At 52.0% G+C, this 18700-nt stretch overlaps 1 protein-coding gene across 4 annotated transcripts; it reads left to right on the forward strand.

The window, feature by feature from the left end:
- The first annotated feature begins 1590 nt into the window (after positions 1-1590).
- On the forward strand, positions 1591-18688 carry ING5 (inhibitor of growth family member 5). Of its 4 annotated transcripts, XR_010746665.1 has the most exons (9): positions 1591-1655; positions 4217-4288; positions 8051-8217; positions 10789-10900; positions 11062-11155; positions 14484-14619; positions 14814-14875; positions 15370-16143; positions 17443-18688. XR_010746665.1 is itself a non-coding variant. In XM_066346576.1 (8 exons), the coding sequence occupies exons 1-8, from the start codon at positions 1619-1621 to the stop codon at positions 15410-15412; spliced, it is 723 nt and encodes a 240-aa protein (XP_066202673.1). In that variant the 5' UTR covers positions 1591-1618; the 3' UTR covers positions 15413-17323. The 4 variants fall into 4 exon arrangements, 3 of the variants coding, with proteins under 3 accessions (XP_066202673.1, XP_066202675.1, XP_066202676.1); XM_066346576.1 differs by lacking the exon at positions 17443-18688 and having other exon boundaries at positions 15370-17323; XM_066346578.1 differs by lacking the exon at positions 17443-18688 and having other exon boundaries at positions 11065-11155; positions 15370-17323.
- Positions 18689-18700: the final 12 nt, after the last annotated feature.

Consider the following 18700-nt stretch of genomic DNA (forward strand, 5'->3'; position numbering starts at 1 on the left):
TCACCATTCTATAATGAATAAATAAAATCTTTAAAAAAAAAAAAAAAAAAAAGAAAGAAGCTATCAAGCCAAGAAAGGGCATGAAGGAAACTTAAATACATGTTACTAAGTAAAAGAAGCTAATCTGAAAGGTTACATGCTGTACCATTCCAGCTGTGTGGCTGGGAAAGTCAAACTACAGAAACACAAGGATCAGTAGTTGCCAGGGTTTATGAGGGGAAGAGGGGTGAACATGTGGCACACAAAGAATGTTTAGGGCAGAGAAACTTATGTATGATACTATAATGGTGGATACCTAACATAATTGTACAACTGTGTGAACCCTAATGTAAATTATGGACTTTAGTTAATAATGTTTCAATACTGTTTTATCAATTTTAATAAATGTTCCACACCAATACAAATTGTTTGTAATAGGGGAAACTGTGTGGAGGGGGTATATAGGAACTCTGTCCTCAATTTATTTGTGAATCCAAATGCTCTAAAAAAGTCTATTAATTAAAAAAAACCAGCCATTTAAAACAATAAAAAAGATGGATAGTATTTAGTTATGTGTGAATCCGTGTGGGCGTCTTCTCTTCAAGCATTACATGGGAACAGAGAGAATGCACCAAAACTGCTACCGTTTGGAGTCAAAGGTGAGCAAGATAATCAGTTCTGTACCCCCCAGAGATGGGGAAACTTATTGTAATTACAAGTTCCTGGACAGTTTGAATTTTTGTAATGAAAGTAAAATTGGCAAAAACGTTTTCATTTTCAAAAATTTGGGATTTAGGGAAGAGTTCTAGAAGGAGGTGTACACTTATCTTTAAATTTTTTTTTTTAAGATTTTTATTTATTCATTTTAGAGAGGATTTAGAGAGAGAAGGGAGGAGGAGCAGGGAAGCATCAACTCCCATTTGTGCCTTGACCAAGCAAGCCCAGGGTTTCGAACCAATGACCTCAGCATTCCAGATCCAGGCAGGGGGTACACCTTTAAACATGCATTTTCAATAAGGAAACTACTGCTCATTGGTCAGGGTATGCTACTTGTAGACCGACCACCTGAATCCTAGGGGACGAAGCGGGTAGGGCGGTGCAGTTCGGGACCCAGCCTTCTCCCGTCCAGTAACGCGCTGTCCTTCAGGCATGCTGTGCGGCCGGAGATCGCGCAGAACCCCTCCCCGCGAGGCGCCCCGGGGACGACCAGAGCTGAGCACTGCACCTACCGAACCTTCATCGACACGTGCTGACCCCGTCACCCCCAGTTTTCCTGTGTGCACCCGGTGTACTCCGGAGACCCTGTCGTCAGCTGGACTACGTTCGTCACTCTTCGTAGGCACCTGTTCTGCGCCATAGCCGCCCGGGCCAAATGTCGGCGGCTCTCAGGCCGAGGACGTCCAGGGGGTTAAGCTACCCCGTAGACACCCCTCCGTGTCCCTGCAGCAAACGCCCCCTGGCCGCCAACCCGCTCCAGCTCGGCGCCTACCGGAAGCCAGGGGGCGTATCGGCCGGCGGCCGCCCCGCCTGCTAGCCAATCCATGCACGCGACTCATTAATAGTGAGCGCACCGGCTCCGCCCTCCACTTCTCCCGGCTCCACCCGCCCGCGCAGACCCAGAGCGCGGCCGCGGACGAAGATGGCGACCGCCATGTACTTGGAGCACTACCTGGACAGTAAGCGCCCCCCCAAACCCCTCAGGCCGCCGCCTGCGTGGGGCCCTTTCCGCCATTCCCCCCTGCACGCCAGGACCCGCATTTGGACCCTGGGGCTCGTGGGGGCTGCGGGGCGGCTTGGGGTCGACGGGGACGGGCGCGCGCGCGGCCGGGCGGGTACGAGGGTGGGGCGCGCGCACTAGTGCGGCGCTGGGTCCGCCGTCACGGCCGCGCCAATTCTATGTGCGTTACGGGGGGGCGGGACCCCGCAGTCCCCGGTTAGGCCCCGCCCACCACCGGCCCTCTCTTCCTCCTCCGATTAGGCCCCGCCTGTTAAGCCCCGCCCTCCTTGTTAGGTCCCTCCCCGTAAGCCCTGCTCTTTGGTGGCTCCGACCCTCCCCGGCCAGGCCTCGGCCCACTGTCCTTGATTAAGCCCCGCCCCCTCCGGCTCTGCCCCGCCCCTCCTCTGTCTTTATCTTAGGCCTTGCCCTGACTTGGTTTGGGCCTGGCTCCCACCACTCAGGCCTAAGAAGGTGGTCGAGTTCCAGCCCCCTTGGACTCTGGACTGAGTCTGAGGGTTCCGGGCCTGGGGTCCCTGGAGTCGCTTCCGGGCGCCGAGCCTCAGCTTGTGAATCGGGAAAATGGGGAGGCGATGGTGGCATGAAGGGTCTCCCAGGGTGCCTACCTCTGCTCAGGAGTACTTCCAGTGCTGATTAAGGTGTTCAGGGCCGGTGGCTGTGAGGCTCCTCCAGCAGACGTCCTGTCGACCTGTAGCTCAGGGTGAACCATCCTGACCACTCCTGAGCAAATGGTTTTCCCCCCATTTCACGGAACTGAGTAGCTCATGAGTGTCATGCACATTTTGGGTCTGGCTCCGGCTGGAGCATGGAGCACTGGGGTGCACTGGGGATATTCATGGTCACTAGGGCCTGGGCACTTCACCTGAGGATGCTGAGTAGGGAGTGAGTCCCTGCTCTGGAGCAGATAGTGGAGATCAGCTCTTCCCAAGGGGGTCACCCAATCCTGGTCATTTCTTCTGCTCTTTTGGCCCATCCTGAGCACCAGTCCCGTGGTAGAGCATGTTGAGGGGAGCCCTCTCCCCATTATTGCTAGAGAGGCCTGCTCCCAGCTGTCTGCTGGGCAGTACTGAAGCTGCCCTTCTCTGTCCCACCACCTGTCCAGTGGGCCCCTGGGAGGGTTGAGGAACTTGAATGAAGGCTCAGGAAATGGAGGCACCTGCTTGCTCCTTGAGCACCTCCTCTGTTCCAGGAAAGCAACCATGATCCTCATTTTCTTGGAACTTACTGTCATATGGGCAGATAGATTTTTTTTTTTTAATTCATAGATTAAAGGCCATAAAGGGGCCTAGCAGGATTCAAGAGCACCAAGTGGCCCTGTCCTGCAGAGCCCTGGGTAGTAGGGAGGTCCAGGGAGGGCATAGTGAGTCTTGAGGCTTTGCTGGGAGTTTCCATGGTTTTCTTAAAGCACTGGGCAGCAGCTTTGAAAGATTCGATTGAGCTCTTGAAATGAAGACTGGTGCATGGTGAGGGTGGAGGGGAGTGCCAAGACTGGATGTAGGAGCCAAGTCAGGGCCTGTTGTGGCCATGCAGGTGTGTGGGAAGGGTGGCCTGGACTAGGAGGACGGCAGCGTAGATGGGTTAGCAGCATGGAGTGAGGTCCTCCACCTACGAGGTCCAGCATGGCCTGTTTAAGTGAATTAAACTTGAGCGAAATTAGAAGTTCAGTCCCTCAGTGGTACTAGCTTATTTCGTGTGCTCAGTAGCCCCATGTGGCCAGTGCCCACATTTTTGGGCAGCTCAGAGAAGGTTCACATCTGTGCATCAAGTTCTGCAAGCAGCACTGGCCTGCAGTACCCAGTACACTGGATTTCAGGGTAAGGTAGGGGAAGATCAAAGAGGACCCCAGGGTTTGGACTGGCTGGCTGTGGTGGGGGGCATCTAGACGGGAGGGAATGGGTGGGAGATTCACATGGCTGTCCTCCCTGCCTCTGCTCACAGCTTGTTTCTAGACTCGCCTCTGACTTCTCCAGCTTCTGGCAACTTCTGAAGTAGGTGTCGGGAAACTTTTTGGCTGAGAGAGCCATGAACACCACATATTTTAAAATGTAATTCCGTGAGAGCCATACAATGACCCATGTACGTTAGGCATTATCCAATAAAAATTTGATGTTGTCCTGGAGGACAGCTGTGATTGGCTCCAGCCACCCACAACCATGAACATGAGTGGTAGGAAATGAATGGATTTTAATACATGAGAATGTTTTATATTTTTAACGGTTTTTTTTTAATTAAAGATTTGTCTGTGAGCCAGATGCAGCCATCAAAAGAGCCACATCTGGCTTGCGAGCCATAGGTTCCTGACCCCTGTTCTGAAGTGTATCTGCTTATGATCAGTGTTTGGTACTCACTCCTCCCTAAAAGAAGATACCTTCATCCTTGTCTTCTCCAAACCCTAACAGAAAGAGAAGACAAAGTGGGCTTGTGATGTGTGGATCGTAGGTTTAAAGCCTAGCAGGCAGATTTGTGTGCTCCTACTGAGAAGTCCATGTCCCTGTGTTTCAGGTATTGAGAACCTTCCTTGTGAACTTCAGAGGAACTTTCAACTGATGCGAGAGCTGGACCAAAGGACAGAAGGTGGGCTCAGGCTTTCAGTACAGCCGGGGAGAGGAGGCACGAGGACCCTGGACTGGCACTAGGTGACCAGGGGACCCAGTGCATGGGGCCTAGCTCTAGGCTTTGGCTTCGGATGTTGTCTTAGAGAATGCTGATACTTTATTAATTAATTTATGTTTTGAGACAGACCGAAAGGGAGAGAAAGGGAAAGAGATAAGAAGCATCAACTTGTAGTTGCAGTGCTCTAGTTGATTGCTTTTTTTTTTCCTTTTTTCTTTTTTTTTTTGTATTTTTCTGAAGATAGAAATGGGGAGAGACAGTCAGACTCTCGCATGCGCCCGACCGGGATCCACCTGGCACGCCCACCAGGGGGCGACGCTCTGCCCACCAGGGGGCGATGCTCTGCCCCTCCGGGGTGTCGCTCTTCCCCTCCGGGGTGTCGCTCTGCCGCGACCAGAGCCACTCTAGCGCCTGGGGCAGAGGCCAAGGAGCCCTCCCCAGCGCCCGGGCCGTCTTTGCTCCAATGGAGCCTCGGCTGTGGGAGGGGAAGAGAGAGACAGAGAGGAAGGAGAGGGGGAGGGGTGGAGAAGCAGATGGGCGCTTCTCCTGTGTGCCCTGGCCGGGAATCGAACCCGGGACTTCCGCATGCCAGACCGACGCTCTACCACTGAGCCAACCGGCCAGGGCCTCGTTGATTGCTTTTTATATGTGCCTTAACCCGGTGGCTCAAATCAAGCCAGTGACCCCTTGCTCAAGCCAGCAACCTTGGGTTTCAAGCCAGAGACCTCTGGGCTCAAGCCAGCGACTATGGGATCATGTTGATCCCATGCTCAAGGAAGTGACCCTGCAACTCAAGCTGATGAGCCTGCACTCAAGCCAACAACCTTAGGTTTCAAACCTGGGACCTCGAATCCCACGTTGACACTCTATCCACTGCGCCACCAACTGATACTTGGTGGCGAAAGTGTTGATACTTAAGCAAACAGTTCTTTGGATTCTTACACCTCTTCAAATCATATCTATAAGCAGTATCCTCTCTTTACAGTCAAAATATTTATTAGCTTTTCTTTTTTTTTTTAATTTATTTATTTATTTTTTTTTCCCGAAGCTGAAAACGGGGAGAGACAGTCAGACAGACTCCCGCATGCGCCTGACCGGGATCCACCCAGCACGCCCACCAGGGGCGAGGCTCTGCCCACTAGGGGGCGATGCTCTGCCCCTCTGGGGCATCTCTCTGTTGTGACCAGAGCCACTCTAGTGCCTGGGTCAGAGGCCAAGGAGCCATCCCCAGCGCCCGGGCCATCTTTGCTCCAATGGAGCCTTGGCTGTGGGAGGGGAAGAGAGAGACAGAGAGGAAGGAGAGGGGGAGGGGTGGAGAAGCAGATGGGCGCCTCTCCTGTGTGCTCTAGCCAGGAATCGAACCTGGGACCTCCACATGCCAGACTGACGCTCTACCACTGAGCCAACCGGCCAGGGCCATAGCTTTTCTTTTATTATTATTTATTTTTTATCTTTGCTTTCTCTTTTTTTTGTGACAGAGAGAGGGACAGATAGGGACAGACAGGAAGGAAGAGAGATGAGAAGCATCAATTCTTCATTGTCAACCTTAGTTGTTCATTGATTGCTTTCTCATATATTCCTTGACTGGGGTTGGGTGGGTGGCTACAGCAGACCGAGTGACCCCTTGCTCAAGCCAGCGACCTTGGGCTCAAGGTGGTGAACTGTGCTCAAACCTGATGAGCCTGCACTCAAGCTGGTGACCTCGAGGTTTGGAACCTGGGTCCTCCACATCCCAGTCCGATGCTCTACACTGTGCCACCACCTGGTCAGGCTCTTTGCTTTCTCTTAAAAGACTTTCTAACTTGGAACTATGTATGCATAGTTTAAAAAGTTAGATAGTAGTTTTTGCCCTGGCCAGATAGCTCAGTTGGTTAGAGCATCATCCCAAAACATAGAGATTGTTCCTATCTCTCTCCGGCTCTCTCCCATCTTCTCTCTAAAGCCAATAAAATAAACATTAAGAAACAAGTTAAAAAGAAAAAGAGGAAAGAAATGAATAAAATAAAAAAGAGAGTACTTTTTGATATCTTGGTATTTACCTCCCTATTTCTCAGCATCACATTTTGCTATTATGAATTCCCTTTCAGCTTTAGACTTCCTCTGTTCGGTTATTATGAAGCTCTACTTCTCCAGCTGCGCCCCCCCCACCCTATGCGCCACCCCTGCCCCTCTCTCCTGGGTGTGGTGGGCTGGAATTGGGATTGTGCTGGACCGGTGATGGTGTTTTCATTGGGACTGCTCTGTAGGCAGTTTACTGCTGAGCCTCACCAATGCTGTGCTTACACGACCTTTTTTGCATAACTGAGTTTTTCTTGGCATTCCTAATTGCTGTTTGTTGACTCTGTTTTCTTCACTCCACATGTTTGGTGTGACTGCTGCCCTAAGTCCTCTGCCTGCTCTGTGCGGAGACTTCTCCAGACCCCTTTGTCCCGCAGGTCTGTCTGGGCCAGTGTTCCCAGGCCTGCTGCACAGGCTGGTGCTGGGTTTTCCTTGCCTCCTTTTTGGTTGGGACCTCATTTTCTGGGCCATAAGCTTCCTTTTTCTTGGCTTGCCCCCTTGTTTCAAGGAGCTTTTCCAGTAGCCTCCTGGGATAGGGTACTTGGGAAGGTAAATTTCTCCTGATATTTTATGTCTGAAAATGTGCTTGTCTTCATAGTCAATTAATAGTTTGGTTGTAGCATTTCAGGTTGACAGTCATTCCCCCCAGGATGTGACAGGTATTGCGGACTGGCTCCTGGTTTCCATGTTGCTGATGAGAAATCTGAGACCGTTTGGGTCCCTCGTCCTTTACACATGTGATCTTTTTTCTTGTCCTGGTTAGAAGTTTCAGCCTGCCTTGAGCCCTGAGGTTTTACATTTGGTGATGATAACCTTGGGTGTATGTGACTTTCATATTTTCATTCAGTTTTCTTTATTGGAATGTCTTGTTTTTCATGAAGGTATAGCATCCTAACTGTGGAATACGGAGACTTCTGTTATTATGAAATACAGATTTACATTCAGAAATAAGCATAAACATTTACAGCGTATCACCTGGGGAAACTGTCCCCAGGTGAGATGGGGCTTCTGGCACCTGGGGACCTGTGTGCCCCTCCCCTGGCACTACCATGCTGAGTCCCATCTATAACAGGCATTTTCCCACCTCTAAACCAGAGGTAAGAGTGTGTCCGTCCCACCTTGATGTTGATGAGCCACACAGGCTGTCCCCCCTGTGTGTCGCTCTTCTTGCTCCAGGTCACCTTTTGTGGATTAATTGATGTTGTTCCATGTTGCAGCAGCTGGTCCTTTTTGTTGCTGGACCACAGCTCATTTATCTATTTGAGTGAGGATTGAACATGTGGGTGGTTTCTTGTTTTCTGTGTATATCCTGGTGTCTAAATCTTTATCCAGTGGGTACCTAAGACTAGGTAAGCATACACTTCATTGCTTAAACAAGGACTTTTGAGAGTCAGAGCAGGCACAATGCATATACCTGGGACAGCAGTCATACGGGTGACTGTCCTGGGCACCCGGCCCAGGCTGGAGCGTCTGCCCAGCTCTGTGATGCCATTCTGTCTGCAGACACGCTGCCTCTTGAGGGCCGTGTGCACCGCGCCCCCACCTACAGTGCTTCAGGGTGCATAGCAGTCACTTTCCAGCACTTGGTGTTGTCAGGCTTGCCAGTCTGGTGAGCATGTTCTGGCCTCTCGTGCAAGAGCTAGCTTTCAACCATTGCTTTATCAGATAAGAAAGCGGAGATCGACATCCTGGCTGCGGAGTACATCTCCACGGTGAAGACTCTGTCTGCAGAGCAGCGGGTGGAACAGCTGCAGAAGATCCAGAGCGCCTACAGCAAGTGCAAGGAGTACAGCGACGACAAGGTGCAGCTGGCCATGCAGACCTACGAGATGGTGAGGGGTCAGCGTGTGGGGTGAGGGACAGCTGCTCAGGCCAGGTGGTCAGGGGCAGCTGGCCATGCAGACCTACGAGATGGTGAGGGGTCAGCGTGTGGGGTGAGGGACAGCTGCTCAGGCCAGGTGGTCAGGGGCAGCTGGCCATGCAGACCTACGAGATGGTGAGGGGTCAGTGTGTGGGGTGAGGGACAGCTGCTCAGGCCAGGTGGTCAGGGGCAGCTGGCCATGCAGACCTACGAGATGGTGAGGGGTCAGCGTGTGGGGTGAGGGGCAGCTGGCCATGCAGACCTACGAGATGGTGAGGGGTCAGCGTGTGGGTGAGGGGCAGCTGGCCATGCAGACCTACGAGATGGTGAGGGGTCAGCGTGTGGGGTGAGGGGCAGCTGGCCATGCAGACCTACGAGATGGTGAGGGGTCAGCGTGTGGGGTGAGGGGCAGCTGGCCATGCAGACCTACGAGATGGTGAGGGGTCAGCGTGTGGGGTGAGGGGCAGCTGCTCAGGCCAGGCGGTCAGGGGCAGCTGGCCATGCAGACCTACGAGATGGTGAGGGGTCAGCGTGTGGGGTGAGGGGCAGCTGGCCATGCAGACCTACGAGATGGTGAGGGGTCAGAGTGTGGGGTCAGGGGCAGCTGCCCAGGGGCCAGGTGGTCAGGGGCAGCTGGCCATGCAGACCTACGAGATGGTGAGGGGTCAGAGTGTGGGGTCAGGGGCAGCTGCTCAGGCCAGGTGGTCAGGGGCAGCTGGCCATGCAGACCTACGAGATGGTGAGGGGTCAGAGTGTGGGGTGAGGGACAGCTGCTCAGGGACCAGGCGGTCAGGGGCAGCTGGCCATGCAGACCTACGAGATGGTGAGGGGTCAGCGTGTGGGGTGAGGGACAGCTGCTCAGGGGCCAGGCGGTCAGGGGCAGCTGGCCATGCAGACCTACGAGATGGTGAGGGGTCAGCATGTGGGGTGAGGGGCAGCTGGCCATGCAGAACTACGAGATGGTGAGGGGTCAGAGTGTGGGGTGAGGGACAGCTGCTCTCAGGGGCCAGGCGGTCAGGGGCAGCTGGCCATGCAGAACTACGAGATGGTGAGGGGTCAGAGTGGGTGAGGGACAGCTGCTCAGGGGCCAGGCGGTCAGGGGCAGCTGGCCATGCAGACCTACGAGATGGTGAGGGGCCGGGTTGGAGGAGGCTCAGGCTGTGGCAAACTGCCCCTTCCAGAAGAGTACAAACAGGTGTCATTCACCCTGTACCATGACTGAATCTTGTTTTCTCTGCTCTTTTGCTTATTTATTTGGCTGGAGAAACTCCACCACTTTTTTTTTTTTTTTTTTTTGTATTTTTCTGAAGCTGGAAACGGGGAGAGACAGTCAGACAGACTCCCGCATGCGCCCGACCGGGATCCACCCGGCACGCCCACCAGGGGGCGATGCTCTGCCCACCAGGGGGCAATGCTCTGCCCCTCCGGGGCGTCACTCTGTTGCGACCAGAGCCACTCTAGCGCCTGAGGCAGAGGCCAAGGAGCCATCCCCAGCACCTGGGCCATCTTTGCTCCAATGGAGCCTCGCTGTGGGAGGGGAAGAGAGAGACAGAGAGGAAGGAGGGGGGGAGGGGTGGAGAAGCAGATGGGCGCCTCTCCTGTGTGCCCTGGCCGGGAATCGAACCTGGGACTTCTGCACGCCAGGCCAACGCTCTACCACTGAGCCAACCGGCCAGGGCCGAAACTCCACTTTTCTATATAGATTTTTTTTAAATTGTTTTTTGGTCAGCTTTAGGAAAAGTCCTAGAATTGTGTCCTGTTTCCTCTCAAGTAAGCTTCACTCAGCGCTTGTGCGGGGCCTGAGTCCTTGTTCTATGAGGCACGTGTGTGCAGGTCTCTGTTGTCCCACAGGCCGCCACCTGACAGATGCTGTGCCCTGCCTCCCCAGTCAGACGACAGTGATTTCTTAACCCCTTGAATTAACTTGTGTTGGAGGATACTCTAGAAGAATACTGTAATGTTGTATTTGGGATTTTGATGCCCCAACTGCTACGTCTTTATAGAGTAAGCAGCCTGTTTCCAGAAATGTTGGTTTGTATCTCTTGTCAGTGAGTCAGATTTTCTCAGATTGCAGTTCGTGTCTGCTTGGGAGTGTATCATCTCTCCTCCCTGGCAGGCTGTGACTTCGGTGGGCAGCTCCTCCCGCTGCCCTGACCGCGGTGCCTTCTCTCTCTTCCATCTCATCCTGTAGCCAAAGCACTGGAAGAATTTTGTTTTCTTTTTGTTTTTGTTATTCTGTTTAAGAATCTATATGTTCCTAAGGTTTTTAAGTTAGGACTTGGTCTCAAATGTCTTCAACCCTAGTTCATTACATTTCATAACTCTGTCAGTGCTGCTGACCTATAGTTTTTACTGAGCAGGATTTATTTGGTTGAGGTGTCAGAAAGGACCCTCTTATATACTGTGACACGGTGTCCTCGCCTTAGCAGAACTCTGTTAATGGAAGGCTCTGGTAGAGGCTGAGATACTGCAGTGGGATGGGCTGCGACTCTGGGCTGTTTGCTCTCGTGTTAAATGTGATGTGTGAGATCCTTCCGTGCAGGTGGACAAACACATTCGGAGGCTTGACGCGGACCTGGCGCGCTTCGAAGCAGACCTGAAGGACAAGCTGGAGGGCAGCGACTTTGAGAGCTCTGCAGCACGAGGGTTAAAAAGCAAGTCTGTCCATTTGTCTTTATTCCGTTACTTTTAACTACTGAGTTTTGAAGAATTGTCTAATTAATGTTAGGAGCCTGGCGGTAAATATCATATTTGGGTGAGTCTTGTCCTGCTTTAGTGAACTCTGTGACAAGACTGGGTCTGCACTGTCTTTCAGAAGGTCGGAGTCAGAAAGAAAAGAGGAGCTCCCGGGGGCGGGGCAGGAGGACCTCAGAGGAAGACACTCCAAAGAAAAAGAAGCATAAAGGAGGGTGAGCACCCTTTTTCTTTTCTCTTTTTTCCCCAAAGAACACCATCAGTATTTGCTAGGTCTAAACACCAATGGCAGTCACCCCTGAGGAAGTGCTTACCATGCCCAGCATGGCTGTAGTTCTGTGGGCTTCTCGTGTGCTGGTCTGCCAGTCCTCGAAGCAGCCGTGGTGAGCAGGCTGGTAGGCACTGGTTCCCAGGATGGGCACTTGCCCCGCCCGGTGGCCCGTGTGCAGGAGCCCCAGGCTGGCACCACAGTCCCTTCTCTGGGCTGAGTCTGCCTCTTGAGTGACGTCACGGTGCTCATGCAGAGTGCGGGCCAAGTCGCTCTCTAGTAGCTGCCTACAAACTGGTTGATCGTTTCACATATAAATATACTTTTGTATATAGTCATTGTTGTGTGAATACGTTTATTAAACACACGTCATTTTTAACTTGATTTTGAGGATGTTTCATTTAAAGCCTTCCCCTCCTCCCCTGTATTGTAGCGTTGCTTTTCTCAGAAGGAATATTTAGACTAAAGAGAAAATGGTAAAATGTCCGCTGGCTTCTCTGGAGACGATTTTGACCAGTAATTGAACCTGCAGCCTTGATGCATGAGGACAGTGCTGTATCCAACTGAGGCACCTGGCCAGGCTCACGTCCCACGAATTTTGATGTATATATGTATTTTTTATTCCATTCAAAATATCTTTAAGTTTCCTTGGTGATTTTTCTTTACTCCATAGCTTATGTATAAGTAGATTTCTCAGTTTTCAGTAATTTTGGTTTTCCATAGAACTTTCTGATTTCAGTATCAATTTTAATTTTGTTGTGATCAGAGAACATTCAATAATGAAATCCTCTACACTCAATTAAGATGTGTATTATGATTTATGGTTTGTCTTGCTGATGTTCCATATGCACTTCAAAAGAACCTGTGTTGTACTCAGTGGAGTATCTTTTTTTTTTTTGACAGAGAGAGAGGGACAGATAGGGACAGACAGACAGGAAGGGAGAGAGATGAGAAGCATCAGTTCTTTGTTGTGGCTCCTTAGTTGTGCCTTGACTGGGGGACTATAGCAGAGCAGCTGACCCTTTGCTCAAGCCAGTGACCTTGGGCTTCAAACCAGTGACCATGGGGTCATGTCTATGATCCCACGCTCAAGCCAGTGACCCCATGCTCAAGCTGATGAGCCCATGGTCAAGCCAGCAACCTTGGGGCTTCGAACCTGGGTCCTCTGCATCCCAGTCCGACGCTCTGTGCACTGCACCACCACCTGGTCAGGCTGAGTGAAGTATCTATTAACATCAATTTGATAGCTAGGTTGATAGTGTTATTCATGGCTTTTGTATTCTTACTGATGTTCTGTTTAGTTCTATAAATTATTGAAAAAAGCTTGTTGAAATCTCCAACACTAGTTATAGATTTGTCTGTTTCTCTTTTCGGTTCTGTCAGTTGCTCTTTTTTAAAGAACTTATTTATTGATTTTAGAGAGAGAAGAGAGAAAGGGGAGAGGGGAGCAGGAAGCGGGAAGCATCAATTCGTAGTACTTGCTTCTTGTATGTGGCTTGACCGGGCAAGCCCAGGGTTTCAAACTGGTGACCTCAGTATTCCAGCTCAATGCTCTATTCACTGTATCACCACAGGTCAGGCTCCCTCAGCCCCTCTTGCGGGTACCTGCATCTGGCCAGTGCCTTGAACACAGGGTGACAGGAGCGGGTCAGGTGGCAGTTGAAATGAAGTCAGTGCAGAGGCGGGAAGTTCACAGAGAGCGAGCCTGCCGAGAACATGCGTTTCAGGGTGAGCACTTGGGGAGCAGGCCAGAGCCAGCGTGTGGGCGAGAAAGGATCACAGGCCATGTGACAAGTCTGGGTTTCAGGGTCCGAGCAGGCCAGAGCCGGCGTGTGGGTGAGAAAGGATCACAGGCCATGTGACGAGTCTAGGTTTCAGGGTCCGAGCAGGCCAGAGCCAGCGTGTGGGTGAGAAAGGATCACAGGCCATGTGACGAGTCTGGGTTTCAGGGTGAGCACTTGGGGAGCAGGCCAGAGCCAGCGTGTGGGCGAGAAAGGATCACAGGCCATGTGACAAGTCTAGGTTTCAGGGTGAGCACTTGGGGAGCAGGCCAGAGCCAGCATGTGGGTGAGAGAGGATCACAGGCCGTGTGACGAGTCTAGGTTTCAGGGTCCTAGCCTGAGGTCAGCTGGCACTGTTCCCTGAAGCAGTGTTAAAGAACCTGGAAAGGGCAGGTTCTTGTGACAGTATGGTTTTCAGATATAAAGAGAAAATCCTGTCTATTCCCAGAGACAGAGCAGAGGGAGGAAACTCAGACAGGCCTGGCACCTCCATGGGCAGCACTCTCACTGGGGGCGGGCAGCACATATTGGGTAAACTGTGTGGCAGCCAGGGGTCATTATGGAGCCTGGTACATGACCTTCCTGACAGGAAAAGGTGAGGGTTGAGATTCTTTGGGTGGCAGACTTCTCACGTCACCCTTGTCATGCCTGCCATTGCACTCTGCATCACCTCTGCCCCACTGCCCTGTAAACTAGTGTATATAGCACGTGTGTCCAGTGAACATGTGTGCTCTCAATGGGGACGGGTCTCTATGACAGGGCTATACTGTCTGTGTAGTGTGCAGCTTGCAGCCTTATTTCACAAATACTGAGACGCATTAGGAGTAGATGCCCCACACCCTTCCCTGGAACTGGTGGGTGTCTGTCCCACCCGCCTGCTGCAGAGCCGTGGGCAGTGGTTGCAGGGGTGTCCGGGCATGGCGAGATCCTGTCTGGGCTGTGGGTTAGAGACCCCTCCATGACAGGCCTGCTTCTCCGGTGGGCTGGGAGGCTGGCTGCAATCAGAAGTGTCCCTGCTGATGGGTGGGCAGCTGGGTAGGCAGAGGGAGCTCCCAAGATTTTGATTCCAGGGAGGGTGAGGGGAGATGGTGGGTTCCGTAGGTTTCAGAGTGAATGAAGGTGTGTGGGGATGTGGGTGGGAACACACCAGCCCTTCTCGAGGTAGGGACCGGGAGAGAGCTGGTGAGGGCAGGCCCACCCAAACCTGCCTGGGGTGGGAAGGGTGGGATTCAGGTAGAGTTCTTGGGTGCCTGCCCAGGGGAGGAGGCCCCCAGGAAGCCAAGGAGGGTCAGCCCGGGGGGAAGCCCTAGGAGCAGGTCCTGTCCAGGTGGAGGGACCAAGATGGATGGCATCCTATGCCGAGTGGGCCTGGACCCCAAGGCCGGGAAGTGAGTGCTTTCTCCTCCCCAGGTGTCGGCGCCTTTGCCTCCCCACCCTGGTCTGGCCCCACCGGGGCCCCCCCTGCCTGCTGCTCAGTGCTGTGTGTCCCTGCAGGTCCGAGTTTACTGACACCATCCTGTCTGTGCATCCCTCCGATGTGCTGGACATGCCCGTGGACCCCAACGAGCCCACCTACTGCCTCTGCCACCAGGTGTCCTACGGGGAGATGATTGGCTGTGATAATCCAGATGTGAGTGTTGGACACGCTGCAGCAGGGTTTTGCCACGGGACACGGGGCCTTGAGATGGGAAGCGAGACACTGGCATCCCCGTGTGGAACCCGGGGCAGGGCCCTATACCTGGTGGGGTTGGGGTGGTAGCTGTCTCTCCGTGTGTGGTACACAGCAAGCCCAGTGCTCACTGCAGCTCCTCTCCTGCCCTGCAGTGTCCAATCGAGTGGTTTCACTTCGCCTGTGTAGACTTGACTACGAAGCCCAAAGGAAAGTGGTCAGTATGGGGTGCTCCTGTCTCCTCCCCGTGAATGTGGGGTGGCTGGGCCTAGTGCGACCTTGTGTCCCTGTGGCTGTGATGGTCCGGGAGTGAAGAGAGAGCGCACTGTGTCTGTGGCTCCAGAACTTGCTTGCGTAGGGTCACCTGGTCCCTCCGTCTCCAGGACAGGGTGGGAGTCTGTAGCCTGGCTGATTTGGCGTGCACACCATCCTGCCCCCACCATAGGCTACCAGTTTGACAGCAGTTGTCATCTCCGTTTTGGTGAGCCACTAGCTTGAGCAAGAGGAATGGTCATGCCGGAATGCACTTTTGCTGACTGATTTGTATCTGTCGACTTCAAAACAGCTGTGCTAGATAGAGTGACTTGCTTAGGAGATTTTCCCTGTGTCTGTGGGGCTCTCTTCTGGTGCTGTTTCACGGGAGACAGGGTCTAGGCCTCCTGCGTGCTGGTGGAAATCGGCAAAGGGCCGATGCTGTGCCCCTCTCCACAGGTTCTGTCCACGGTGCGTCCAGGAGAGGAGGAAGAAGAAATAAGGAAGAGGCTGACTCTGGGGCCAGTGGAGCAAGTTGATACACTCCTTCATTCACGTTGCAATATTCTATCTTCATCTTCAAACTACCTTGTCTCGAATGATATTTAAGAACTCGGTGGCCAGTTGTAATTCTGGATATTTCCTGAAACCAAGAACCCACCTGAGCCCCATTTGCACAGAGAAGGGATCTTATGGGGACTTGCCACAGCGACTTTGTTCTCATGACTTTTTATACAGACCCCAGCACTGAGCATGGCAGTCCCAGAAGGAGCCAAGTGACTCTGGGTGTGTGCGTGTGGTGTGCTGGGCACGGTGGGACATGCCAGCTGGGAGCAGACACTGCCATCAATCTGCAGCTAGAGGTGTGAGCCTTGCGTGATCTGCAGTTTCCTGGGCCGCTCTTGAGAGCCCACGCCACTGTATGCACATGGTCCCTGCTGACTGCACGTGTGTGTTGTCTGGCGGGCGTTGCCGGAAGGCGCCCTCCTGACTCAGGTGTTCTTGGAGCTGGTGGCTGTGCAGGAAGGGCCAGCTCCCCCAAAGAGGAGCTCTGCTCGGCTGCCCTGCCCTTTCGTCTGGACTGCTGGTTCCTCCCTGAGGTTTTACCTTCTGGAGTAAACGGCTATGGATTGGCAGACAGGTCGTAGGTTACCACGACCAGCGCCAATGAGAGACAGCGTAACAGGCTGATGTTCCATTTCTCTGGGAATTCCGGATGTTTTTACTGTGAAGGTGAAATTATTGTGATCATATGAAGACAGTGGGTCTGTGTGTATGAAGTCAGTCCAGTCTACTAAAAGCCGCTTTTGAAACTGTTTCTGTTGCACACTGGGTCAGCAGCTTCTCTCCCAGGGAACTACCTTTATGTGATGTGATTTCTGAGTTTCTTGTGCCACAACAGCAATTCTGGAAAGACGCTAGGAAACTAGAGTGCACTTTCTGTTTAGTCAGCGTTTACCAAACCGATTTTAAACCATCTCTTTGATACTAGTTGGGGACATCACACATATTTGGTGTGCTGAGATCCGCTTGTGATGGTTCCTAGAGCGTGGCTTCTGGGAGTGTCCTGGACTCTCTGAGACCTGCCCTGTGTGATTCAGACAAGTCTGGGTTTCTCTTGCCAGAAAACAAAACCCAGGAGATAGAATTGAGGTGTGAAATGCCCAGTGTCAGAAGAATTGTTCTCTTTGCAAGGAGGGTCCTCCCAAACGCTTCATTCACCATGTCCTCTCTGGGCTTCCAGTATCTCACCAAGGAGAGGGAACAGGACAGAGGAACTGGTGAAGCTGCGTCCTACACTGGCTGCTTTGCAAATGAGTTAATATTTGGTCAATGAGAGTGGATGTCAGGGCAGGGTCCAGCAGGAGTCTGCAGTCCTTGATAGTCCACACTAGCTTGGGATGTGTCCAGTTGCTGTCCTTTCTAGAGCCACTCGAGGGAGCAGAACTTGCTTGCAAATGACTGTGGGTAGGTCACTTCAGCCTACGTGACCCTTTGTCTTGGGCTGGTAGTTAGGGTAGCGGTCAGCCTCTGTTCCTCGTGGGTCCCTGGTGGTTCCCAGGCCTGACGTGCTTTCTCAGAACCAATGCTTTCCTGCTGTTCAGGAAGAAGCTGGGAGCGCACCCCCAATTCAGCCACGCCAGAACATGAGGCCCACTTGTATTTAGTGACTTAGCTTTACATTACAGGTGTTTAAAAATGGTGGGGAATCAACGGTGGAAAATTTTTTCTTCACTTTTACCAGTTTTTGTGGACAGGATAGGTAAGTATTGTAAGTTTGTGATAATTCTTTAGAAACTCACTTAACATTCACACTTCATCTGCAAACACGCCTGCTGTTGCCATGACAACACTGTGTGGGTGCAGGTGGATGGATGGCTGGTTTCAATTGTCACCTGGTTTCCTGAGGTCACACTCATTTCCCAAAAGGTCTTAAGCTTTTGTTTCAAGTTCAGTGTTGTTGTCCTGCTTGTCACTGTGTAGCATCCCGTGTGTCGACTTTTTAAAGTTTCTGTGCTTATCTGTTTCTAGTGTTGACTTTTGCCAGTTATAATAATATCACCAAATAATATGAAGACAGCTTTGGAGAAAGCAGAAAACATGAGCATGACAGGATGGATCCCTGGGACGCTGTTTGGATGATGACTGAACCTGCTTCCTGACTGTTCATATCAGTGGAGTCAGAAAAATGCAGGAGTGGCCATCTGGTTGGGAAAGAACATGATGCCCCCTGGCCTGGCTCTGGCCCTGTGGAGATGGCTGGAACCCCACTGAGGCTTTGCTGCCCCATGGCCTAACCACTCTTGTACCAGGCTGATTCAGACCAGACCCCCGTCTGTGCCTGCCAGGTCCCACATCTGATCCTGGGGATGGCTCTGGAGCAAACCCTGTCCCTCAGGTTACAGAATCGGGGCCAGGGCCAGGGCCAGTGGGTGAGGGTGTGCCTCCATGGCTGGGGATTTACTGGTAGGGGAAGAAGTATCTTGTTCATAGGAGAAGCACCATTTTCTTAGTTCTCAGCGCTGTACTCTCAGCCAGCCATTTGAGAAACTTCCTTGTTCTCCAACAGGGCACGTCTGCACTAACAGTTTGTTAAGCTGAGCCCCCGCATCTCTGGCTGTGCTACTGGGGCAGTTGATTTGGCTGAGGTCTTTGTGACTGTCTCTGCGGTGCAGGATAGGCCCCTGGGAAGGCGGACATGAGACCAGGACCGGCCAGGGCCACGTGTAGCAGTAATGGTAATAGCGGAATGTGCTGGGATGCTGGGGACACCCCTCATTGTGTGTTGGTGCTGTTCCAGACGGTAACACTGCACTTGCCTACTGCCCTGTCCATGACAGTCCTTGCCAGGGGCTGCTTCGAGCAAGAGTGCTGTCCACATGCCATAGCCAGGACCTGCCCTGTTGCGGGATTTGGACACTACTCGTGGGCATTGCAGAGTTAAGGTTACTATCCATTTTTAGTGAACAGTGAGTAGTTGTCATTACCTGTGCTGAGAGGCATTTAAAACAGGAAGTCTAAGAAATGTTCTTGTTCAGGAGACAGTCCTATGGAGTTTCTTCCTACCTATGTGTTTTTGTGATCTCCTTTACTACATTTCATCCAAAAAGATGATGCAGCTTTAACATGAATGTTACATTTTATTTTCAGGGAATTACTATCTATGTTCCCTTTGTAAAGGAAAGATAATGTAAATCTTTTTATTAAATAATGTAAAGATGTATATCTGTATTTTTGGATCATGTTATAGATTATGGATATATTGTTTAATAAATAAAGTATTTTTTGA

Source organism: Saccopteryx leptura, chromosome 7 (genome assembly GCF_036850995.1).
Source record: "Saccopteryx leptura isolate mSacLep1 chromosome 7, mSacLep1_pri_phased_curated, whole genome shotgun sequence".
Lineage (NCBI taxonomy): Eukaryota > Metazoa > Chordata > Mammalia > Chiroptera > Emballonuridae > Saccopteryx > Saccopteryx leptura.